Genomic DNA, 26,909 nt, shown 5'->3' with positions numbered 1-26,909 from the left:
AAAATAAACAAATAAGGGGTTGGCAAGACAACTCAGCGGTTAAGAGCAAGACTGCTCTTCCAGAGGTCATTAGTTCAAATCCCAGCAACCACATGATGGCTCACAACCATCCGTAATGAGAAACAAATAAAGAACCTATGGGCCGGAGTGAGCAGGGCCCAGAGTGAGCAGGGCCAGAGCAAGAGGGAGAATGAGAAGAGGGAAAAATAAAAATATATAAAAATAAAAAATAAACAAATAAAATAAAATCCGAAAACCTTTTAATAGAAACGGAATGATAATGAAGCGGGTCTGAAGCTAGAGCCTGGCTCAGTGGAACAGGATCGTAAACACCTGGCTCCCAGGGTCGGAGCCCTGGCTCTAAAACAGACCAACGAACAAAAACTACAAAAGATGGCCTGGGCATCACTGCATCACTGTGTTACAGTGCTGCAGAAAACAGGAGATTCATTCTCTCTCTCTCGCTCTCTCTCTCTCTCTCTCTCTCTCTCTCTCCTCTCCCTCCCTCCCTCCCTCCTTCCCTCCCTCTCTCCCATCATGCCAGAACAGAATAGATGAATGAATCATAAACTTTCTGTTCAGTTTCCTACCTCTTGACTGGTTTGGACTTGTTCTTAGACCACTTTACATTAAGTGATGTTCCCATAAGCTAGACATAGCTTTCCCACAGCTAGAAATAGCCAATGATGAAAGTGATTTTCATGCATTCTATACAAGGAATAAAAATACTGTTCATGAGCCAGCCCTGGTGGAATGTGCCTGTAATCCTAGCACTTGGGAGGCTAGGGATCTCAAGTTCAAGGCTAGCCTGAGCTACATGTGGAGTAGAGGGAAGGTTTGGGGGGAGACACAAGACAAACCTCCAAACAAAAACCATCGTGCAATATTAACAGTCTGGGTGCATGATGCCAATATTTTAATGATATAGAAAAAAAGAACAAAACAAAATAGGCCAAAGGCTGTACAGTTGTGCATTGAATTAAAAAGGAATGGAGAGTAAAGAAAGTTACTGTCTGTGACACTTGTTAGTTACAAGGGAAATTTAAGATTTATTTTTGGTGGTTTCCAAACAAATTTTTAAAAATTATGAAGCAGGTGTGCTGGCACATGTGTGTTGATGTCCCCTGCTGAGAATAAAACCCAGGGTCTTATGCATGGTAGACACCAAATTACTTACACCCCCAGCCCAAAGTCGATTTCTTTTAGAGCTTTATATTTTTACTAGAATAACCAAAGCATCTACTCCATTCCTAAAACTACACAGATGGGAGAGAAACCCGAGATGTTCAAATATGCTCACTTACCTGGTGATTTTCCAGTTTGGTAGGAATTAAGATATATGTGTGCTGAAATGATTAGATTATCTATATAAATGGGACCCGGGCGGTGGTGCTGCATGCCTGTAACCCCAGCCCTTGGGAGGCTGAGGGAGCAGAACTGTCATAAGCTTGAAGCTAGCTTGAGCTACACATATGATGAGTTCCAATCCACCATAGGTTATACAGAAAAACCCCACTTCAATACAAAATATACACAGAATAATAATGTGTTTAATAAGCGCAACAAAAAGTCTGTGTAGTAAAGAAGAAGGTGGGGTTAGGTCTCCCCGGGTGTTCTCAGTGTAGATAGGAAATGCCAGCGTTCTAACTTGGCTAGACAAACACAGCACAAACTCGTGAAAGATGCCCCAGGAATACAAAGTTATCACAAACGGTCACTAGGCAAAACTGCCTCTTTCAAAAGATCCAGTGTTAGTTAGTTGTCAAGATTTATTTGCCAGGATGGAGAAATGGCTCAAAGGTTGCTGTTACCATGGTCATGAAGACTTAAGTTCGGAGTCTTCAGAGGCCAGAAGAGGGCGTCAGAAACCCTAGAGCTGGAGTTACAGACCAGTGGCTGTAGCAGGAACATGGGTACTGGGGACTGAACTCTGATCCTTTGCTAGTACATTAAGAGCTCTGACCTGCTGAATCATCTCTCTAGCCCCCGCCCCCCAGTTAGCATTTCTTCTAGGCCCTGCCCCAGTTACCTGGCAACAACTAGGTGTGCCTGAATCCCTGTAAAAGGGGCTGCTTGCTGCACTCTTACTGTCTTACCATCTTACCCTCTTCCCTCTCTGTCCCTTCTCTCCCCATTCCCCTCCCCTCCTGTCCACGTGCTCACGGCTGCTCTCTACTCCTCTAACTCCTCTCTCTCTCTCTCTCTCTCTCTCTCTCTCTCTCTCTCTCTCTCTCTCTTCCTTCTCCTTCCTCTCCCTCACCTCCCTCTCTCTCTCTCTCTCCCCTACTCCTTTAACTCCCCTCCCCATACCCTAAGTAAACTCTATTCAATACTATACTGGTTGTGTGGCTGGTATCTCAGGGGGGAAGGAATGCCTCAGCATGCCCCCCCCCCCGCAGAGGAAACCCCTTCCCCCACAACATACCAAGCCTCCACCAAGCATATCCTGTCCTTTTTTATAAAACACAACCCCCTCTCTCCCCCCAAAAAAGAGGTAGAAATATATAGAAAGGGCAACAGTTGTGAACACATGCCTTTATTCCCACTCAGGAGATAGATGAAGCTAGAACTTTCGAGTTCGTGGCTAACCTGGTCTACAGAGCAAATTCTAGGACCGCCAAGGTATTTAGTAAAACCCCGACTTTCTTCAAAAGAAGGGAGGGATGGGCAAGCATGGGTTAATGATCTCCAACATCACTCAACCTTGTGGACTTAACCCAGCATTGGGTTCATGATTTCCCTACCTCAACTACCCAAGAAACCGGGGCGCTCCCAGCAGCAACCCTCTCTCCTTCCTCTTCCAGTTTGTTCTTCCATGCTCTCCTTCCGCAGCATGCCCCGTGCTCACCAGACCAGGGTTAATTTAGAATCAACACAGATTTCTTTGGCAAGCAGCCCCATGATCTTTGTAGTTGCGGTCCTCTGACCTCTAGACATTGCTCCCCTGGGCTAGATAAGGTTTTGTTTGTTCTTTAGAGGGATGGGATGGAAAAAAAGCTCCAAGTATTTATTATTGTGGCACACTTGGGAGCATTTATGATCCAAATACAAACTGCTGAATGTCCGTTCAGGTAATCCTCATTAAAAGCCCAGCCAACCTGGTCCTAATACTCACAGGAGAGAGCTGAGACCTGGAGCAATACGACTCCGGCTGGGGTGAGGGCAGACCCCGGAGGGACACCTTTGGACACAGCGGTCTAGCCTCGGGCTAGTACAGACTAGCACTGGAAAAGCCACGCCTGGCCAAATTCTTTCTACCTGGGCACCGCCCGCCTCGAGCGGCCTGGGGCGTTTTAGAGCGTGGAGCAGCAGCCTCGGAGCTGGCCTGCGAAGCACGTGACAGACAGGGGCGGAGCCCGCCGGGAGCCCCGCCCCGGGAGTTAGCCGGAGGCTTCGGCGCGGGCGCGCAGTCTGCAGAGCGGTGGCAGCGGCGGCGGCGGCAGCGACAGCGCGGAGTACTGGGTCCGCCGCTGTCATGGCCACAGTTCGGGAGAAGGCGGAGGCGCTGAACCTGTCGGCTCTACACAGCGCTGCACAGAGGCCTCCGGGTGGGTCGGAGGGCCCGGGGCGGGAGCGGGCTGTGGGCGGGTGGTGCGCTCCGCGGGCTGCGCGGACGCGAGGATCCGCTTTCTCCTCATGGGTGGGCAGCGGGCCACCGACCCCGCCGCAGCCAGGGCTCAGCATTTTAGGAACTTTACCAACCTTCGCTCACAGTGGGGCCCGGGGTTAGGCTCCACAGCCTGGCTGGTGACTAGCGCGTAATTTTGAATAGTTTCCTGGCCAGCGTCCGGAGTACAAACTCTTTGACTGCATGGTGGAATCAGAGGTCGGCGGCTCCCCAGACTCGGAATATGAAGCACATATTGTGTAAATTTAATACTTTCAGTACAAGCAATGTTTTAGTGAATTTGTTTCCCCAGCTCCCCTCCTCCCGCTCTCATAGTTACATGCCTTTGGGAGACAAATGTATTGAATCATTGAGGGCGGGTGTAAGATCTTTGACCTGAATCAGATAATCCATTCTAAAGTTCTGACTCTACTATATCTCTAATTCTGCAAATAGGGTGATTTGGAATATTTGGCTTTGTTTGGATAAGGTGCCACCTTTCCCCCTTTCTGGAACTGCGGGGTAGAGAGCTGGAGAAATTGGCTCTCTACCAAAGCTTTTCATTTGTAAAATGTCAACTTGCAAAACAGTGATTCCTTCCCCTCGGGCAGACCAGTGTATCTCAGTGGCCCCACTACTGTTTCTGATTTTCTTTACTAATCAATGCCCTACATAATCTCCAAGATCTTGATGAGTTTTTTTCTGGAGAACTGCTTGTCATTTGTGCTTTCCCGGTACAGATTATACAACGGTCTATAGTCCGGCTGGAATGGTGCAAGCCCTCAGTCCTAGCACTGAGGAGGCAGAGGCAAAGCCAAGTCAACGCTACACAGAAAGTTCCAAACCAGTTACAAAATGAGACTGTCTCAAAACCCAGCAAACAGAACTGACCACACGCTGCTTTCCCCTAACAGGCTCCGATCACTTGATCACTTGAAATGGTACTGGAAATTGTTGATAGCTTTAGGCTCTCCCTGGTAAATGGGATTCCCAAATTCACCTACTTAACTTATGAAGGGCTTTCCTAACGAGCTGAAATGGCAGTTCTGGGCTTTGGACATTTGTGAACAGGTTTTTAGGTGGTGAGAAGGAATACATTTTAAAACTGGGTAGATGACTCACAGTGGGAAGCGTTGACCTGTGGCTAGCAGATTCTCATTGAAGACTGCTTACTGTCTGTCCTCTACACCAGGCACCGGAGCTGAGGGGGCTGCCGCCCTCCCTCTGGATCCAGCTGCTTTTGCAGCTGGGATTCCCATTTGCTAATTGTTTATTTACCCCTCTTCCACCGGGAGTTGCCTTGTCAGTCCTCCTTGATGGAGGTAATGGGAGCCCTGGGGTTTGGTTCCTTGCCATTTCATTCCCTTTCCTAGTGCTCTGGCAAGCAGCTTTGTACAGTCCCCCTTTCCAGGGATTAGTAACTCTTTCAATAGATGTAAGCACAGGCTGGAACCTGATTTCTGAGGAAGAAAAAGTGGTTTGTGCTAATCTTCAGCCAGAACGTAAGACACCTGTATTAATACAGACCAACAAGAAAGCGGTTTGTTATCTTGTTACCCCTTTAAACTGTAACCTAAGTCTTCCAATTTGCCTGGTGTCACTTTTCCAGGGAGCTCAGAATACTTCCCGTATGCTTTCTCATTAATCGCTGAATTAAAGCAGGGGAGGGCGCAGTGCCCGCCTGCTTTTGTAGATACTTCTCTTAGCAAATGTTAATATCATTCTTGTCAGGAGAGACTTATTTTATACCCACAGCCAGCCTTTATGGGGGCATCTCAGAGTCAGCCTCTCTCCGGGGCCAAACCGGAAAACTGTGGACTGTCAGGGAAAGTTGCAGTATCTGTTTCTGTGGTGGTGTTTGGAAGTTCCCCACTTGGCCTCAGCTGCCCAGCTGTAACATAAACCTCTGTGACATTACTGCTTTCACGAAGTTTCAGCTATTGCCAACTAAACACTTCTCTGAGTAATTTTTATAATTTGTTTCATTTTTTATATGTATGAGTGTTTTGCTTGTATGTACATAAGTATGTACACCATGTGTGTGCCTGGTGCCCAGAAGGACAGAAGAGGCATAGGGTCCTCTGGAGTTACAGATGACTGTAGCTATCATGTAGGTGTCAGGAACTGAAACTGGCTCTCTACAGGAGCAGTGAGTGCTCTAACCACTGACCATCTCTCTCCAGCCTGAGTAATGGTTTTAGAACTGCTATCAAGGGGCTGCAGAGATGACTCAGTAGTTAAGAGCTCTGGCTTCTCTTCCAGAGGACTCAGATTAGACTCTTCGCACTCCCATAAAGGGTTACAACTTTCTGTAAGTCTAGCTCCAGGGGTTTTGACCTCCTCTTCTGGTCTTTGCAGGCACCAGACATGCATATGGGTGCACAGACATACATTCTGGCAAACACTTATGCACATAAAATGATGTAATGAACCTGAAAAGATAAAACTTTATACAAACCTGACAAGCGTTCTTTCACTGAACTATACCCCCAAATTTTTGTATGGTTTTTTTTTTTTTTTTTTTTTTTTGGTGGTGGTGGTGGCCTATAAGAACTATTTATGGGCCAGGTGGTGGTGGCACACGCCTGTAATCCCAGCACTCTGGGAGGCCGAGGCGGGCGGATTTCTGAGTTCGAGGCCAGCCTGGTCTACAGAGTGAGTTCCAGGACAGCCAGGGCTATACAGAGAAACCCTGTCTCAAAAAAACCAAATCCAAAAAAACAAAAAACAAACAAACAAACAAACAAAAGAACTATTTATGTGTATGTGTAAGTTTATGTGTACCACATGAGAGTAGATGGCCACAGAGACCAAAAGAGGGTGTCATAATTCCTGGCTTTGACCAGATGGTTGCCAACTGCTGACACCTGCACTCAGGTCCTCTGCAAAGCTTTTGCGCCATCTCCAGTCTTCAGTCGCGTGGTCATGAGTGAGGACAGGGTTTGCCGCTGTGGCCCAAGCTTCCCTCACACTGATGTTCCTTTGCCTCAGCCTCCTGAGTGTGCTGAGATCACTGGTAACCTATCCCTTAGTAACATTCTCTTAAATCCTAATTTAATGGTGGGGCATGCTTTTATTCTGAGCACTAGGGAGGCAGAGGCAGATGGCTCTCTTAAGTTCAAGACTGGCCAGGGCTACATAGTGTTATGTTTTCATCCTTTTGAAAGGATGTCTTTTCATCCTTTGAAAGGTCTTTGAATTTCTTTTGGAGCTTGACATCACTGTTGACATGGAAAGAGTATCTTTTGTGAGTAAGGTCCTTCTGAATGAACAAATAAATATTGATAAATGATTGTTAATCAGAAAGGTTCTGATTTACCCATATTTCTTTGGTTGTGTGTGTGGGTTTTTTTTTTTGTCCATTTTTGCTTCAATGATTCTATGCAGGATATTATAATTGTATCATATTAAGTTGTCGAGTCTTCTTGGGTTCCTCTAGACACTGATAGTTTTCTCCCTGCTTTTAGCTAGGCATTGTTTATGGTTGTACACAGTTACATATGATTGTAACAGAAGAGTTAGGGAATTTGCCAGAGGTTGGATTTTTTTTTTTTTTTTTTTTTTTTTTTTTTTTTTTTTGAGACAGGGTTTCTCTGTGTAGCCCTGGCTGTCCTGGAACTCACTCTGTAGACCAGGCTGGCTTCGAACTCAGAAATCTGCCTGCCTTTGCCTCCCAGGTGCTGGGATTACAGGCATGTGCCACCACCACCCCGCCAGAGGTTGGATTTTATTAATAAAGGGTGGGATCCAAGAGTGAAGCCCGGGTCGGTGGAATTCACAGTCCCTGCTGTTTGAATCTGCATGCCTCAGCACAAGCTCCCATACCTGAACAGTATTTCATCAACCCAAGCTTTCATAACCTAGGCACTGTGGACACTTTCCCTGTTGTAGGAACCATCCTGTGCATTGTGGGATTTTTAGCATTTCTAGATGTCAATATCCCCTTTCTTCCCATCATGATAAATAAAAAATGTCCCTTGACAGATCTGATGAGGATGTAAAATGATACACTGAGAACCATTGGGTTAACCTTTACAAATGTTTTTCTAATAGTTAGCAATAATCTACAACTAACAAATGTTCATTAACCTGTGTTAAAGCAATATTGAGATAGCTTATAAAGCTGCTAAGTTATTTCAACTCTATATAACTGTAAGGAAACTTGAGAACTGCACTAGCTCTATTAAAGCTTTATAGGGGAAAAATGAGTTATTTCAATGACTTTTTAAAAGTTCAGTTCAAAGCTCTAGAATGAAACTATCATTTCATGCTTGGTAACACATTCCTTTAATCCCAGGCCTTGAAAGGCCAAGGCAGGCAGATCTCTGTACACTAAAACCAGCCTGGGCTACATGGTGAGTTTCAGGCCAACCAGAGCTGCATAGGAGACCATTTCAAGAGCAAATGAACGAAGTAGCATATTCTCAGGAGTTGTGTGTGTGCTACCCCTGTCTCATCTGGCTACAGGATGTGTGCTGATGTAGTTGTAGGCCCTTGCGTGGTTACTGCTGTTTCCCCTGACTAGGCTTTCTCAGTAAGGGCAAACTGGTGCTTTCGTGGTTGATCCTGAGTGTCCCTTGTAATCTGAGTAAATGTAATGGCCAACCATGACTGCTTTATGAGTTGGCGTTAAAGGAATTATTGGTTAATAACTTCATTAACCATTATGTATTATTAAAAATGGTAATAATCAGTATTTTAAACAAATGACTAAAGGTTGGAGTTATCTTGAAAATGTAACTTATTATTAGTAAATTTTGGGGGCTAGAATTCCTATCTGTGAAAAGTGACTTTTGCTTTTCAAACTATTGTTTTCAAGCAAATAAAAAAGGTTTGGTAGCCTAGGTTTAATATGTCAGTTAGGAGGATATGCAACCAAGGTATGGCAGTTTATGCCTGCACTTCACTCAGGAGGTAGAAATAAGAGGATCATGAATTCAAGCTTGCTTCAGCTACATAGCAAGTTTGAGGCCAAGCTGGGTCATAAGGCAGTGTCATTAAAAACAACAAAAAACAAACAACAACAAAAACACTGAACAAACGAAAGGAAACCATAATGTTAAGAGATCTAGGTTTAACGTGTTACCATGTTTTCTTTCCTAGAGATCCATTAGATATTCCGTGTTTGTATCTCAATGAAGCAAGAGCAGTTTCAGCCTTTAAATTCTTATAATTAGCAGTGTAGACCCGAGACCAAGCTTGATTATTTACCTGCTGTAGTAGTTGGTGAAAGAACCAAGAGATAGATGAAATCTCTTGACCAGACCTACTGAAGCTAGTTTTAGAGTCTTAGATTCCTTTGCTCATGATGTTTTAAATTTTTAAATTAATTTTTATTTTATATGGCTGTTTTACTTGCATGTGAGTCTGTATCATGTGTGCATGGAAGTTGGAAAAGGGTGTCAGGTCCCTCCCCTGGAACTGGATTTATAGTTGTGAGCTGCCATGTAATTGCTACAACTCAAACCCAAGTTCTTCTGGAAGAGTAGTCAGTGCTCTTAACACAGCGATGGTTTTAGAACACCATTGACAAAATGGGAAATAGCTTCAAGATGAAGAGTTTATTTTGAATTATATACTTTGATTTATTTTTGAAAGAAGGTCTCGCTGTAGCTCTGGCTGGCCTAGAACTTAGAGATTGCCCTGTCTCTGCCTATGAAGAGCTAGGATTAAAGGTAGTCACAGCTGGGCGGTGGTGGCGCAGGCCTGTAATCCCAGCACTCTGGGAGGCAGAGGCGGGCAGATTTCTGAGTTGGAGGCCAGCCTGGTCTACAGAGTGAGTTCCAGGACAGCCAGGGCTATACAGAGAAACCCTGTCTCGAAAAAACCAAATCAAAAAAAAAAAAAAAAAAAAAATCAAAAAAAAAAAAAGGTAGTCACAATCCCTGGCTTCGAGATGTAGAATTTCCTGAATTGTCCAGCTAATATGCAAGTGAGGCTGGAGGACAGTCTGAAGCTTCAGTTGTGACTTGCTTGCCCAACTGAGAAACAATCATTGTGTAAGCTTTGGGTTCTTGAATTCTGTCTAGAAATTACAGCCCATCAGCTTTGTTTGGCTAACATTCTTTTCAGGTCTGAATGGGTGATAGGATAGATCCTAAGCAGCACTGGGATCTGAAGTCAACACTGGTTATCCTGGTAGAGTTTGACACATTGGCTTGTCGGTACATTATGGGTTGCTGTCTCTGTGTGAACTTGAGCTTTGGGTTTGTGGGTGGTGATGCTTGAGGGGAAATACCTCGGAATGCAGTGCAGTGCTTGGGAACTAATGGTCAGTGAGAACAGAGGGACCTGAAAAGGCCGGCTTTTATCATGCCTGGAGGACTCTGGAAGCATTATGTGGCACACAGGTGCTGACTGCCCTGCTCTAACCTGTTTTTTAATCTTTCTCACAGTCTTATCCAACCTGTAAAACGTCCTGATTTCCCACGTTTTAGTAGCAAGCTAATACAGGGAAGTTTATTCCTTGCTTCTTACTTGATCCCATGCTGTTTAGGGTGTGTGCCCCTCCCTGTCACCATCCCTTGGTTAGAATGGGCGACTGCTTCACCTTTCAGGATTTGTGTACTAACCTACTCTGTGGCTCAAGTGTTTTAGCTTTGTGCCTTTAACACATCATTGTCCCAGATGGGTGTGAGAACAGTGCCATATGCCCGTCACTTGGCTCATGAGGGTCACTTGAACCCAGGAGTACTGGGCCAGCCTTGGCAACACATTTGAGACTTTGTCTTTAAAAAGAAAAGAAAATTGCTGACCTTAAAGTCTGTTTCGCTTTTGAGAAAGAATCTTATATCTCCAGGTTTGCTGTCTTATTTTCCTGTTTTACTCCTATGTGTAGTATATAGTACAGAATTCACAGTATTCTACTTTATTTTAGGAGTACTGGCTTCTAGGTGTTTATAAATACTTTGGGAAAGAGTTCATAAATCTTTAAAACTATTGAATTTGTTTCTTCTGATCTCTTGGTTCTTTCATTGTTTTACCTTATTGGAATTTCCAAGGAAAGATGAATTATTTTTTTTCTTTTTTTATTTTAAGACTTATTTATTTATTATGTAAAACTATACTGTAGCTGTCTTCAGATACCCCAGAAGAGGGCATCAGATCTCATTACAGATGGTTGTGAGCCATCGTGTGGTTGCTGGGATTTGAACTCAGGACCTTAGGAAGAGCAGTCATCTCTCCAGCCCTGGAAAGATGAATTCCAATCTGGTATCTTTTAACTGGCTTCTCCTGAGATAGAGTCTCATGTAGCCCAGGTTGTTCTTAAACTTTCTGCATTGTCAAAGACTTTGACACTGTGTGGGCTGACAGACTTGTGTGACACCAGTGCATCTATTGGAAGCACAGAGGGGTCACTTAGGGAGCTAGCATGGAAGGAGCTGTGACCCCAGAAGCCACCCCAGCTCATGCAAGCTGGACATCTGATGCTCACTGCACACTTGACCTAGCTTAGATGGACTCTGCCCCTTCAGGAGTCCCTAGTGCTTATATAGCCTTGGGAAGTCCGTCTGTCAGTTTCCAGGGCTTCCTGGGGCTTTGAGTTGTTTACTTCCTCAGTCTTCAGGAGCTTCTGTTTAGAAGCAGTTCTCAACCAGTGGGTTGTGGCCCCTTTGGCAAACTGTCCCCAAAAATATTTACATTGTGATTCATAAGTCTCAGAATTACAGTTATGAAGCAGAAGCCAGAATAATTTTATGGCTAGGCATCACCGTGCCATGAGGAACTGTACTAAAGGGTCTCAGTGTTAGGAAGGCTGAGAACACTGCTTCAGAACGTAATGTTAAGCGACTTTGGTAGGTCTGCACCACCAAGTGCTGGGTGTCAAACCCAGCCTTGTGCATGCTAGGCGAGCACTCTGCCAAGTGAGCTGTATGCCCAGCATCTAGTGACTAATTATAAAACGTACGTAAGTATTAGGGAAAGCTAGTATTTAATTACCATCTGTGTAACCCAGGACAAGTTTAACACACTGAGCCTCAATTTTCTGAAAAGGGGGTGATTATTAACTGTTTTCACAGAGCCGTGTGTCTGGTTACATTAGAGAGGACATAGTTGCCGTGCCGTGTGTACTCAAATGCTAGGTATCACTGAGAATGACGCCATGGAAGCTTGAAGCCCGCAATGTGAGAAGTAGAGGTAGCAGGTTCATCAGTTCAGAGCCAAGCTACTACATAGAGCCAGGCCAGCCTGGGCTACAGAATAATAACCCTGTGCTACCCAGGACAGCCAGGGTTGTTCAGAGAAACCCTGTCTCAAAACAACAACACTCACACAAACAGAAAGATTAATGAGCCAACATTAGGTTAATTTAAACTCATTATGATCTCTGGTATTTTAAATAAATTAACTTGGGCTGTTGGGCCTGGCGTAGTGGCACATGTCTTTAATCCCGACACCACGGGAGAGGCAGAGGCAGGTGGATCTCTGAGTTCAAGACCAGCCTGGCTATATAGGGAGCCACTGTTCAACCCTACAGAAGAGGAAAGAGGTAGCTATCAGCACATTGTAGCCAGGTTAGTGCAGCTCACCCTGCGGTCTGGATACCAATTCTAAGATCCCTCAATATGGACCCTGGTTTTCCTCACAGGAGACACCAGACTGCTGCCAGTCTAGTTTTAGTTTACCGTTTCTCACAGTCTCCAGTATTTGAATCTTGAAACTGCTTACCTATTATTTCTAAGGCTGCAACAGTTACTTCTCCTGTTTTCCACTACATTAAGAATTACTTTAGCCTGGTGGTGGTGGCGTCACAAGCTTTTAATCCCAGCGTACTTGGGAGGCAGAGGCAGGAGTATTTCTGAGTTCAAAGCCAGCCTGGTCTACAGAGTGAGTTCCAGGACAGCCAGGGCTACGCAGAGAAACCATGTCTCGAAAAACACCAAACAAACAAACAAAAGAATTACTTTAGGGGCTGGAGAGATGACTCACCGGTTAAGAGCTCTGACTGCTTTTCTAGAGGTTCCAAGTTCAATTCCCAGCAACCTTATGGTGCCTCACAACCATCTATAAAGAGATCTGATGCCCTTTTCTGGTATGTCTGAAGATAGCAACAGTGTACTCATATACATAAAATAAATAATTTTTTTTGAGACAGGGTTTCTTTGTATAGCCCTGGCTATCCTGGAACTCACTCTGTAGACCAGGCTGGCCTTGAACTCAGAAATCCACCTGCCTCTGACTCCCAAGTGCTGGGATTACAGCCGTGCACCACCACCGCCTGGCTAAAATAAATAAATCTTAAAAAAAGAAAAAAAAAAGGATTTGCTTTAATTTTTGTTTTGTTTTTATTTTTATTTTTTTTTTTTTTGAGACAGAGTCTCACTCTGTAGACCAGGCTAGTCTCCAACTCACATAGATCCATCTGCCTCTGCTTCCAGAGTGCTGGGATTAAAAGGTGTGCAGCACCATGCCAGCTAGCTTCATTCTTAAAGTACTATTAAAATTGAAAACAATCCCACTTATCATTTTGAACTAGCAAAATAACGAGTAGGTAATAAATTATGTTTTGGTATTGAAAACCTACAAATAAACAAGAGGGCTTTATATGTGTGCTATTAATTTTTATAATAAAAACCGTCACAATTGCTAGCAGTTATAAGATCATGCTGTAAAGTAATCTAGTGTAGTGACTCCATGTGCTCCTTATACCTCAATACTGAAGGTAGATCTCAAGTGATGAATTCCAGCTTTGTGGCTCTCTGGGGTAAGTGTGATGGCACAGTGTATGCTGGGCCCACCGTGGCTCTCGGGTATGGGTGTGGTGCCCGCGCCACAGCTCTCAGTTCAATCCCCAGTGCAAAGAAAAACAACAAAAGCTGGGTGGTGGTGGCACATGCCTGTAATCCCAGCACTTTAGAAGGCAGAGGCAGGCAGATTTCTGAGTTCGAGGCCAGCCTGGTCTACAGAGTGAGTTCCAGGACAGCCAGGGCTACACAGAGAAACCCTGTCTCAAAAAAAAAAAAAACAAAAAAAACCAGAAAAGGAGTTCTGTGAGACGGAAGCCGCGTGTTGAAAGAGAACCAAGTGAGTTTTGCAAGTGATCCCTCTCCCTCCAGACACATGCCTTGGCATGCTCATGCCCACACACAAAATGTTTTTTTTTAAAAAACCTTAACTGAGTTTTGATGTTCTTCAGGAGCTAAAAATGTAGGCGGGGGAGCTGGAAAAATGACAGAGCAATAGGAGAACCTGCTCTACAGTCAGGACTTGACTTGGGATCCCAGCACGCACACACAGCAAGCTGGGCATCCTGCACACACACACACACACACACACACACACACACACACACACACACACCTTTACATTTCCTTCTTTTCTGGCAATGGTTCCTTTAATGATCATTCTCCACATTCCTTAACTTTTAGACTCTGAAAGGAAGTAGTAACTTTCTTGCTTTTCTGCCAAGTGAATCCATCCAAATGAAGTAGTCTCTCTAACAAAAGCAGGGGCTTAAATAGGACTTTTAGGAGGACACCAAGAGCATACACTGAATCTGTGAAGAAGGGTAGTGGCAGAGGAGAGAGCGCAGACATAGCCTCTGAGCAGAGGAATCAGTAGCTAGGTTCAGTTCCGTCGGCTTAGAAACCCAAGGCCGGGTTTCTTTCCCTTAAATTTTCCTTTTCTTCTGTGTATGTTTGCTGAATAAACAGTTTTATTTAAGGAAAAATATGAGACATTTTCTCAAATTTAATTTACTTTGTATGTGGGTCATTCTGGCCTTGTAACATGTGAGTTCTGGGGACTAAACACAGTTGTCAGCTGGGGAAGAACCTTTACCTGCCGAGTCATCCTGCTGGCTTGGATTGTTTTCTCTCTTGCGGTAATCCATGGTGTGTGAGTGTGTGTGTGTGTGTGTGTCTGTAAAGCATGCACATGGAAGTCAGAGGACGATTCTGGGGAGTCAGTTTTCTCATTCCACCGCGTCGGTTCTGGGGACTGAACCCAGGTCATCATGTTTTGCAGCAATTGTCTTTACCCACTGAGCCATCTCACCAGCCTGGCAGGCGTGTCCTCAGGGCTCATTTTCCCTTTCTATGTGTGTGCATTGGGTAAAAATCTTGCTTTGTTTCTGTGTTCACCCTGGTCTTTTGCAATAGTTAATAAACTCCTATTACTTTACCCTGCTTACTAAGTATTTAAGTTAGAAGCTTGCAAAACAGGAAGTAGCCCAATTGTATGCATGTGCATTCCTGCATGCATGCGTGACAATGAGTCAGTTAGTTCCAGAAGGTTTTCAGTGTGCTAGGAAGTGGCATGTAGCCTGTGAATCCACTTTGCATCTTGAATTTGAGATGCTATCTCTCCACCTCTTTGGTGAGCCGTTGATGACCGGATAATTGGATAATCTTGCGTGTAGCTGGTAGTGGATGATCTACATACATCCTCCTTGATCTCACTTCCTGCTGCGGCTCCCTCCTCATGCCACTCTGGTTTTACTAGCCTGTTCTAGCAGAGTGCATGCTCCTGGACCTTTGGATTTTCTGTTCTCTGTTTTTCCCCTAGTGTCTGTACAGCTTGCTTCCTGGTTTTACTCAAGTCCCTATTTAGATTGGAAAAGTGATTCCTAATTTCTGTGGGTTTTCATTTTTTTGGCCTTTTTGATTTTGTGTCTCTGGGGCTGGGACTGAAACCAGGATCTTTCACTTGTTAGGTAAACATTCTGTCCAACCCTAGAAAAGTCTCCTGGAATCCTATTTAAAACAGCATTCTCAGCGAGCTGGTGGTACACACCCTTTAACTGTGGCACTCAGGAAGCAGAGGCGGGTGGGTCTCTGAGTTCGAGGCCAGCCTTATCTACATAGAGTTCCAGGACAGCCAGCAGAAGTACATAGTGAGACTCTGTCTTGAAAAACCAGCCAACCAACCAAACAAACAAACAAACAAACAAACAAAGCAGCATTCCCAGGGGGTGGATATGGCTCAGTAGTTAGTTCCAGAGAACCTGGGTTCAATTCTGTGTACCTGTAACTCCAGTTCCAAAGGATCAACACCCTCTTCTGGCCTCCTCAGGCACTAGGCAGTCAGTGGTGCACATACATACATACATACAAACAAAACACTCATACGCATAAAGCAAAAGGGAACGAGCAGTATTCTCAGGCTATCAAGATGTAGATGTACATCAGCATGTAGAGACACAGCTGCCAAGCCTGGCAATCTGAACTTGCTCTCCAGCACCCACATGGTAGAAGGAGAAAACATATTTCTGCAAGTTGTCCTTTGACATGCTGTGGCACACGTGTCCACATACAACAAACACACACACACACACACATACACACACGCATACACACACGCATACACACACGAGAGAGAGAGAGAGAGAGAGAGAGAGCATTCTCTTATTCAGCTGTTGCTGCCTCTCCACCCCAGCCCATGTGTGTGTCTATTTATCTCTTAAGAGTCACACTATTCGTTCTCTACCTCTACCTCCCGAATGCTCGTCACAGGTGAGCCGCCAATCCCAGCAGCTGTTTTCTTTTCAGCACTAATTGAACACATACATATTGTTTGGATCTGCCCATAGTGTCTTTAAATTTGAGAACAGATTTTGTTCACTACTGTGTCTACCACATAGGACAACACTTAGTATATAGCAGCCACTAAATTTTTAAATAAATTGCCACCAATAACAATATTTCAGTAATATGCCCCTTCTAATTTCCCTCCTCTTTAGGAGTTGCTTAGACCCCGTTACAAAGGAAAAAAAAGTACTAATGCACAGTTCCTTTCTTTTTAGGTTTCAGTGTGGCCCAGAAGCCATTTGGAGCCACATATGTGTGGAGCAGTATTATAAGTACCCTTCAAACCCAGGTAGAAGTGAAGAAACGAAGGCACCACTTGAAACGGCACCATGACTGCTTCGTCGGCTCCGAAGCCGTAGACGTCATTTACTCGCACTTAACTCAGAATAAATTCTTTGGTGATGTTGATATCCCTCGGGCCAAAGTGGTGAGAGTATGCCAGGCACTTATGGACTACAAAGTATTTGAAGCTGTTCAAACCAGAGTCTTTGGAAAAGACAAAAAGCCTACGTTTGAAGACAGCAGTTGCAGCCTTTATAGATTCACAACGATACCTAATCAGGACAGTCAATCAGGCCGAGAGAGCAGAGTGTACTCGCCTTCCAGGTGGGTCCTGGCATTAGGTTGTCATGGGCACGGTAGCAGAATTTTTAATACTTTTTTTTATTTTTTGGTTTTTTTTTTTTTTGGTTTTTCGAGACAGGGTTTCTCTGTGTAGCCCTGGATGTCCTGGAACTCACTCTGTAGACCAGGCTGGCCTCGAACTCAGAAATCCACCTGCCTCTGCCTCCCAAGTGCTGGGATTAAAGGCATGCGTCACCACCGCCCGGCACTTTTTTTTTTTTTTAATAAAGATTTTAAGTGATAATTTTGACTAAAATCTAAATCCTGGTAAATTAAATAAAATACACTAAAATATTGGTAATGTACCAGGTATATCCTAGACTTCAGATTTTCATACTTGTATTTTGCAAAAACAGTTAACAAACTTTGCCTCAAGTTGGAGTAATTTTAGGAAATGGAAAATGTTGAAAATTCCTACCAAGGAAAGGAAGAGAATGGAAGAAGGAAGGGCAGGTGGAGAGCCACCCAGCTCTAGGGTATCACTGAAATCTAGAACGTTGTGGCTCTGGAGTGTGAAAGACTGACAGTGCTCACAGCTTCATGTGACATGTTCAAGGGTTCCAGTGATTTTGGTTTGTGAGGATTTTGCTTGTTTTTAATTTTGAGACAAGTTCTTCCTGTATGGCTCAGGCATTCCTGAATTCCTAAGCTGATGCCATACTTCTCCTCCAGAGACCCTGGGACATAGGTGTGTGCACTGATCGGGAATGGTAAAGACCTTGGCCATATAGACCACAAAAGACATCGAGGTCAGGATGGGGTTGCATTTTAGGAAGGCCATTGGGCTGGGAATGGGACTTGGTAGTCAGGGAGAACTAGGGAAGCAGTGTTGCAGGCTAGGGAAGGGGAGGCTGCACTAACTGTGGGGGAGAAAGAGGGAGCCCAGAAGGACAGAATGTGAGGACGGCTGACAGAAGTGAAGGCATGTGAGGGGTGCATGGTGAGTTTATGAAGTGAGGTTGTCTTCCCCCCATTGCTCCAGCTACACCTCAGAGGCTACAAGAAATCATTCAGATTTGACCTTTGAGTCAGTTTTTAAGTCTCTCAATAAAATGTACCTCTCTAGACACAGGCAAAGGAAATAAGAGGCTAATGTAGAACGTTGCTCCTACTCCTCAAATGCATATTCAGGCTTTGCTTGAAATCTTTGAGACCAAAAGTTTGCAACTGGAGTTTTAGAAAGAACATTTTATATGTAAATATTGTACAGTGCCATTAGGATCTTCAACAGTATTGGATAGTAGAGCATCTTAGTAGTTCTGTGGCAAATAAAGGAATATTCATACCAACTAGGATAAAAAAAAGACTGGCAATTTCAGGACTTTTTGTTTTTTGGTGTTTTGAGTCAGGGTCTTACTGTAGATCCCAAGCTGGCCCATTTACTTGCTGTAGATAACAGGCCAGGCTCACAGTAACTTCAGATTTCTCTTGCCTCTGTCTCTTGAGGGGCTAGAATAAGCCTAGATCAGTTTTAAAATTGGTGTACAATTTTAGTCATTGTATTATATCTAAATAAAGGGTCACAGGAGAGTCTATTTAGAATATTTGTATTTTAGAGCACAGTATAGTGGTATTTACTTATAATCCCTGAATCTGGGATGTAGAGTCCAGAGGATCAGGAGTTTGGGGCCAGCTTCAGCTACGTAGTGAGTTTGAGATCAGCTTGCAAGTGCACGAGATCCTGATTCAAAAGAGTTGGTACAGAGAGTATATTTGGGTTGAATAAGAGACCCTTAAAAAGTCCTTTATCCAACTCAGGATTGTCATCTGTTGTCTTGAAACATAAGCTATGTGCACCTGCTAATACTTCTAATACTAATACTAATACCATGCACCTCTCTAATACTTGATCATTCCTGTGAGCATGCCTCTAGGTACGCAGATGCATCACCCAAGTCATCAGATATCAACTCAGACAGTTTGGAGGACCTGTGGGAAAACCTGAGTCTAAAGCCTGCCAACTCCCCTCACACGAATCTCTCTACCAGGCTGTCTCCTCAAGGTAAGCTAATGGTGCCGAGGGAGAAGTGGAAGACCCAGAAGACATTTCCTCCCAACTTTTATTTGAATTTTCATATTCAGGCAGAGAAAGAGTGTGCTGTGTGTTAAGGCTGTTTGTGTTGAGCGTCAACAGAAGTCTATTATCCTGAACAACACATCAGTGTTACAACTCTTGAACACTGACTTTTGTCCATCGCCTGGCAGGCTTCGAGTCTGAAATGTTTTGCATGCAGAGCCTTCCTTAATGTATGCTCTAAGAAGTTTCTTTTCCTAAGCTTTTATTAGGTTACATGAACAGCTGAAAATTATATTTAAAGTATTAGTAGAATTCTTATGTTCTTCCTTGTGGCCCTGGAATGCAGCCTAATGATTTTGACTTCTGCTGTCCCTCCCCCATCCTGGTTGTGTGGAAAGCCTGAGTAGAAAACTCTGCGGCCAATAGTTTCAAATGAGTTCAGAGATTGAATGAGCCATTCTTTTTTCTAGAGTCCTTATTAACATGTTATATGGCTTGATCGCTTATCTCTAGCACATTGCTTTATATGGTACAAAGAATGACAAGAATTCCTCTTGCCCAGAGCCTGTTCTCCTACACTTCAAACAAATCTTGGATTGTCTTGTAAGAAAGCACTCCATGAGTAAGAGTGGCCTAGTGTGCCCCTTTCCTGCCACAGATTTAATAGTTAGACCTACACAGACAAATGCTGCAGTGAGCATGCAATAATTATCAATTGCTACTTCCCACCTTGTCATTCTCCTGTGTAGTTATCAATGAAGTAAGAGTGGCCTAGTGTGCCCCTTTCCTGCCACAGATTTAATAGTTAGACCTACACAGACAAATGCTGCAGTGAGCATGCAATAATTATCAATTGCTACTTCCCACCTTGTCATTCTCCTGTGTAGTTATCAATGAAGTATGGCAAGAGGAGACGATTGGACGGCTGCTACAACTGGTCGACCTTCCATTTCTTGACTCCTTACTCAAGCAGCAAGAGGTTGTGCCTAAAGCCCCTCAGTCTAAGAGACAGCCTGACATGGTCAACACCAGTAACTACCTGGATCGAGGAATTCTCAGGGCCTATGGTGACTCTCAGTATGTGCAAATAATATAATTATTTCCGTATGTTTGTGAGTTAGAGTGCTTGCCCAGTGCACACAAAGCTCTCAGTTCAAGACTCAGCATTGATTAAATTAGGTGTTGTGGCACACACCTTTTATCCCAGAGCTTAGGAGGTAGAGGTAGAAGCCTCAGCACTTTAAGATTACCTTTAGCTACATAGCTAGTTTGAGACCAGCTTGGGAGACATGAGACCCTGTACTTACTCATAATCATAATGTCAACACATGGGAGACAGAGGCAGGCAGATCTCTGAGTTTGAGGCCAGCCAAGGTCTTATATACACTGAGAATATGTCTCAAAAAACAAAAAACAAAAAACAAAAAACAACCCAAAAAAACCCAAATACAAAAACAGCATGTGGTGATACAAGCATGCCTGTGTCTCCTGAGTCCCCACAGACTTAAAATGAACTGATTGGACAAACTTTTAGAATCTTGACTGAGTACATTTCTTTCTTTTAGAATGCTTGTTAAATAAGTTATCTTCTAACTTACTAGTTATCCTAAAGCACTGTAAAGTAAATCTTTCACCTCCAGCTATCATTATGAATGTAAATTTGTTGTTGTTGTTGTTGTTGTTGTTGTTTTGTTGAGACAAGGTTTCTTTGTGTAGCCTTGGCTGTCCTGGAACTTGCTTTGTAGACCAGGCTGACCTCAAACTCTTAAGAGATCCACTTGCCTCCTAGGTGCTAGAATTAAAGGCATGCAGTTCCTACCTAGCTTGACTATAATCTTAAGATTTGAAGTTTTATATATAGTATCAAGAGCAGACATTTTTAGCTTAAGGAAGAGCCATAACTTGATATATTCTTCTCCTAAGTAATATTATATTGAAGGCTGATAGCTTCTGTGACTCCAGTTGGTTTAATGTTTAATTATTTTGCTCAGTAGGTAGTTCCAGTCCACTTAAGGAGATGGAAGTGTTTAAGAAGTACAACTTTGTTCTTCCTAGCTCTGTGTTTTCAACACATTGTTCATATGAATAGTTGAATGCTAGCAGATAAAATAAAAAGTCAGGTATGGTGTTACACACCTTTAATGCCAGTACTAGAGAGGTAGAGACAGATCACTGAGTTCCAGGTCAGCCAGGGCTATATAGAGAGACCCTGTCTCAAAATAAAAATAAAAAAATTAAAATTTCCTTAAAAATTTAAAGCTGTATGTGAATGTAGCATACTAGTTGTTGAGTTCTGCTTCTATAGTAGGAAGCTCATTCTACACGTTTCCATTTCTACAATGCAATGTGGTGATATTTTTAGTTACCTTAATACTCAGAATTTGTGTTAAAAATGACCTTAAAGATACCAAGCTTCATCTTTTTATAAACCCTAGCTGTCTATGGCAGTAAAGAATGTGTAACAAATGTAAAGATTTATTTTTTTATAAAATAAAGTCTGTGGCAGTAGAGGACATATAACAAATTTATTGAAATACAGTGTTTTCTGTCTGGGTATATAGCTAGTTGGTAGAGTGTTTACCTTTCATTTATGAAGGGTATTATTCTCCAACAGCTCCTAATATGGTAGTAAATGCTTATAATCAAAGCACTCAGGAGAATCAGAAGTTCAGTCATCCTAACCTATATTGTGAGTTCAAGGCCAGCCTGGGCTATAAGAGACTGACATGAATCTCCCAAGGAACATTTTACCTCTTGATTTGATTATTTTGAAATGTTATCTTGTCTCTAAAAACAAAATTAAATAAGAAATGTTATCTTTTATCTTCCTCTATTCTGTCCTTGCTAAAGGTAGAGGTAACAGATCATACCCATGACTCTGAACTTAGCAACATTATATGGTAGAATTACAACTTTGTCAGGTCTGAAACCAGATGTGGGTGATATCACACATTCATTATCCTAGCACTAGGGAGAATTTGAAGTCAAATTTTAATTTTGGTGACCTTCATATCCTTAATGTAGTAAAATGATATTGTTACAAAAAAGGAAAATGCAGTGTTGCTAATTTCTTTAACCTGACATACACAATTTAGATATATGGTAAATGATTCTACTGTCTTTTTTTTTTTTTAAAGATTTATTTATTTATTTATTATATGTAAGTACACTGTAGCTGTCTTCAGACACACCAGAAGAGGGCATCAGATCTCATTACGAATGGTTGTGAGCCACCATGTGGTTGCTGGGATTTGAACTCGGGACCTTTGGAAGAGCAGTCAGTGCTCTTAACCTCTGAGTCATCTCTCCAGCCCCTCTGAGCCATCTCTCCAGCCCCTCTACTGTCTTTAAGTGTGGAAAATTTTATCCTAGTAGCAAATGTGAAATAATCAAAGAATTGTTCTCCTTGTGTTTTAAGATAAACTTCTTTTTTTCTCCCTTGCTCTAGGGAAGATGAATGGATCTCTGCAGCCATTGACTGCTTGGAATATCTTCCCGACCACATAGTTGTGGATATAAGCAGGAATTTTCCTGAGCAACCAGACAGAACAGACCTAGTAAAGGAACTTCTGTTTGATGCTATTGGCAAATATTATAGTACTAGGGAGCCTCTGTTAAACCACCTGTATGATGTTCATAATGGAATAGCAGAACTCCTGGGTAAGTTAGCTCCTTCTAGATACCAGAGTTAATCTTAGAGAAAAAAAATTACTTGTGTAGCTAGCTGGTCTTTGCTACTTTGTGAGTTCCCCCCATTCCCCCCTCCGCCCTTTATCACCCCACCCATTTTTCAGCCCCTAGCAATAATCTAATTTATTTCCTTTTGTTTCTTTTTTGACTACCACTACTAACAAAACACAAACAACCTCCCTAAATGACCAGCAACTACCCACACCCTAGCATCTGTAAAGTTCCCAGAATTCCAATTGTCACACAATCACAGAAACTATCTGCAGCTGGCAAAACCACGCCTCTGCTATAGCGTAAGGCAAATCATAGTCAGCTGCTGTGGACAGTCCCAAACAGCCCCATAGCCCACACAGGGGATTAGAAGGAAAACATATTCTTAATATTTCTGTTTTTAAAGAAACTACAATTTCAAAATTGTCACTACATAATTGTCCTCAAAGTGATCCAAAATAGTAGTCTATAAAGTCGGGAGGGGATTTGGGTTAGTCTATAAAGAATATATTATTTTTTTAACACATTTAGAATTCACTCTGAGACCTTAGCAACTCCAAAGCTAGGTAGGGCCTTCGGCTGTTCTTCGCTGCTGTCAGGTGTAGGCAGGGTGGCCGCTCTGCTTTAGAAGAGTTACCAGCATGGCCCCGCAGCTCCTCCTCTTCTGCACGGGCACACTGTTTTACATGGATTTTGAAAACAAATTTGGAGTTTCGGAGAATTCCTTCTGTTTTTCTCAGGGACAGTTATCAACATTATATACATAGTACATGCTCAAAATGTGTCTGAGAAGCAGAGTGGCAGTTTATGAAGCCAAGAGTTAGAGTAATATCCTAAGACGGTGTGTGACAAGGGCCTGCGAGAGCAAGGGTTGATGTGAGAACAGGCTGTCTTTATGCTGTTGGTCATCCATTTTATTTATTTATTTAAATTGTTCTTGTCAGTGTGTATGCACGTACATGTATGCATGCCATGGTACATGTATGGAGGTTGATTTGCTCCTGTTTTCATTCCCACTTTGTGTTTTTGCTTTTGGAAACAACTTTGAGGAAGTATACCATTTCACATAAAGTGTAATGAGTTTTGTTCATTTTAATATAGTCATATCTGGTCAATTAAACAATTTTTTTCTTTTGGCTAAAGTAAATGGGAAGACTGAAATAGCATTAGAAGCTACTCAGCTGTTTCTGAAGCTTCTGGATTCCCAAAATAGGGAAGAATTTAGAAGACTGCTTTACTTCATGGCTGTTGCAGCAGATCCTTCTGAATTTAAGTTGCAGGAAGAAGTAAGTCTTTAAATGTTAACTGCATTAAGGGCATTAGCATCCAGTATGCTACAGTGGATGGCAGTTTCATATTTGATAACTCTTAGTACCCAGTTTAGCCGTTCAGATATGTAGCATGGGTGTGTCTTATCCTTACAGAGTGACAATCGGATGGTAGTGAAAAGGGTATTCTCAAAAGCTGTTGTCAACAATAAAAACTTATCCAAAGGCAAGACTGATCTTCTTGTACTCTTCTTAATGGATCACCAAAAAGATGTTTTCAAGGTAATACTCTGAAAGTAATTAATCATGATTATTTGTAACAGATTAAAATGCTCTTGAATAATGTCTATGTACCTTTTTCCTAAGATTCCTGGAACTCTACATAAAATTGTTAGTGTTAAGCTTCTGGCCATACAAAAAGGAAGAGATCCTAATAAAGACACAGGTAATTTAAGAATGTTCTTTTTTTTATTATTTTAATTTTTTTTATTTTAAGGCAAGATCTCATTGTAGCCCAGGCTGGTCATGGCTTTGTAGCCAAAGATGACCTTGAAGTCCTGCTCCTCCCACCTCTGACCTCCAAATGCCAGGATCACAGGTGTTTGAGACCAGTCCAGAGTGCTGATTTGGAATTAATTTGCCATGATTAGTTTTAAACGTTCCCTCAATTTTCTAGGCTTAGCAGAGACTCCTGGGTTACAGTAGCTTTCAGGTTATTTTTTCTTGTCTGTTTCAAAACCTTTAAAATTCACATTCCTTATTCTCTCTCTCTCTCTCTCTCTCTCTCTCTCTCTGTGTGTGTGTGTGTGTGTGTGTGTGTGTGTGTGTCTGTCTGTCTGTCTGTCTCTCAGAGGAGGACAACCTTCGTGAGTTGATTCTCTGTTTCCACTGTCAGAGTCACAAGGATGAACTCAGGTCATCAGGTTAGAGGCAAGTGCCCCTCCTATGAGCCATCCCAGAGGCTAGGTTAAAACCGTTTGACCAAGGTTATCTTTATCCTCTCTGATGCATTTTATAGAATGTTGGAAAAAACAAAAACTACTGCATTATTTTTCTAGCTAAACGTGAAGAATAGAGTCATTAACTGGAAGTTTCTGCTTTTAAATCTTAAGGCTATATTTATTGCCAGAGAATTGATGAAAGTGAGTATTCTAGTGGTACAAAGAAGAAAACCAAAGATCAACTGTTGAGCTTACTAAAGACTATTGATGAGGATTCAAAAATCTCTGCCAAAGAGAAGAAGAAACTGCTAGGCCAATTCCGCAAGAGTCATCCAGACATCTTCATTGAGTATTTTGGAGACTGAGTTTCTAATGTCAATGTATATGTGCACTTGTATCTTAAGGGCAAATTATACAGTTTAAAGAAATGTCTAAATATGAAGTTGTGCTTTTTTTTTTAAAGTTGTACTTAATAAAATTTTTTATACCCATATGCCTCACCTGTTCATGTCTGACCTGTTCAATTTATATAGAAAATCATAGGGATTTGGAGGATACAGCAGTAATGTATTTATGTAAGAAAATACTGGGGGCTGGAGAGATGACTCAATGGTTAAGAGCACTGACTGCTCTTCCAGGGGTCCTGAGTTTAATTCCCAGCAACTGTCTGGTGGCTCACAACCATGTGTGACTCCAGTCTTAGAGTGGTCCAGCACTCACATTTCTTCTCTGACCTCTGTGGGTAATGTGCACACATGGGACATCTACCCATTCACATAAATTAAATACATCTAATAATAAATAAAAATACTTAACAGGAAGCCTGATTACATATTATGAGTATGGGTTTGTTTATTTTGTTGACACAGAGTTTGTGTAGACCAAACTGGCCTAGAACTATTGCCCCCCCATGTGCCAAGTGCTGGAATTAAGGGTATATACCACCACACCCAGCATGCTTTGTATTCAAGTATTAATATATTTTTGTATTACAAAGGTAAAGCAGAAATTAACACTTGTTATACAGTGGAATTTCTAATTACCACAAATTAATTCTAGAGAGTGTTATGAAATATATGCAGTGGGCAAGTAGGAGTGCCTGGCGGGCCCACTCCAAGGCACCCCTGAGATATCATGCCATGCAACAGGCCTGGTATAAGGGAGATTTATTTGGAGAAAGAGGGTAGTAAGGACCTGGAGAAGGGGTAGAGGCAGACAGGAGCAGAGCCATGAGGGCAGAGAAGGGGCGGAGCAGGTCAGAAGAGAAAGAGACTGGCTTGGGTACAGGGAGTGAGGACATTGGGCTAGCAAGCAGCTCTTTTTTGTCACCCAGTGTGTCACCTGCACCTGGGTGCAGAAAATCGGGCAAATCCCTAGGAGGAGTCTAGCAGAATCACCTATAAGTCAACAGAGAGGTTTAAAAAAATAAAGGCTGTACCCATGCTTTTGAAAAATTAAAACAGTTTAAGCTTATTTGGGGTTCTTTTTTTTTTTTTTTTTTTTTTTTTTTTTTTTTTTTTTTTTTTTTTTGGATTTGGTTTTTCCAAGATAGGGTTTCTCTGTATAGCTCTGGCTGTCCTGGAACTCACTCTGTAGACTAGGCTGGCCTCGAACTCAGAAATACACCTGCCTCTGCCTCCCAGAGTGCTGAGATTACAGGTGTGGGCCACCACCGCCCGGCATTTGGGGTCTTTCAAGTATGTAAAATGAGACTGGAATAATAAACCTGCATGTGCACATCAGCAGTATTAACCATAATCTCTTAAAGGGCTATACTGTTTAGTTGGTATCCTTGTCCTTTGCTCTCATTCCAACACATTTCAGACAGCACTACCATTCAGCTCATCTGTCCAAGTGCATTAAAACCTAACCACTACAGGGAAATGCAAATCAAAACAACCCTGAGATTTCACCTCACACCAGTCAGAATGGCTAAGATCAAAAATTCAGGAGAAAACAGGTACTGGTGAGGATGTGGAGAAAGAGGAACACTCCTCCACTGCTGGTGGGGTTGCGAGCTGGTACAACCACTCTGGAAATCAGTCTGGTGGTTCCTCAGAAAACTGGGAATGATACTTCCGGAGGACCCCTCTATACCACTCCTGGGCATATACCCAGAGGATTCCCCAGCATGTAATAAGGATACATGTTCCACTATGTTCATAGCAGCCATATTCATAATAGCCAGAAGCTGGAAAGAATCCAGATGTCCCTCAACAGAGGAATGGATACAGAAAATGT

General features: G+C 42.7%; 1 protein-coding gene across 1 annotated transcript; it reads left to right on the top strand.

The window, feature by feature from the left end:
- Positions 1 to 3,375: 3,375 nt before the first annotated feature.
- On the top strand, positions 3,376 to 25,152 carry Depdc7 (DEP domain containing 7). Its single transcript, XM_052183126.1, has 9 exons — positions 3,376 to 3,548; positions 16,353 to 16,743; positions 18,636 to 18,763; positions 19,666 to 19,855; positions 22,227 to 22,438; positions 23,603 to 23,745; positions 23,884 to 24,009; positions 24,094 to 24,172; positions 24,840 to 25,152. Exons 1-9 carry the CDS (start codon positions 3,476 to 3,478, stop codon positions 25,031 to 25,033), a joined length of 1,536 nt encoding a protein of 511 aa, XP_052039086.1. The 5' UTR covers positions 3,376 to 3,475; the 3' UTR covers positions 25,034 to 25,152.
- Positions 25,153 to 26,909: the final 1,757 nt, after the last annotated feature.

Source organism: Apodemus sylvaticus, chromosome 5, assembly GCF_947179515.1.
Source record: "Apodemus sylvaticus chromosome 5, mApoSyl1.1, whole genome shotgun sequence".
Classification (NCBI taxonomy): Eukaryota; Metazoa; Chordata; class Mammalia; order Rodentia; family Muridae; genus Apodemus; species Apodemus sylvaticus.
Note: the sequence above shows the minus strand (reverse complement) of the source record. Positions and strands in the feature narration are given on the sequence as shown.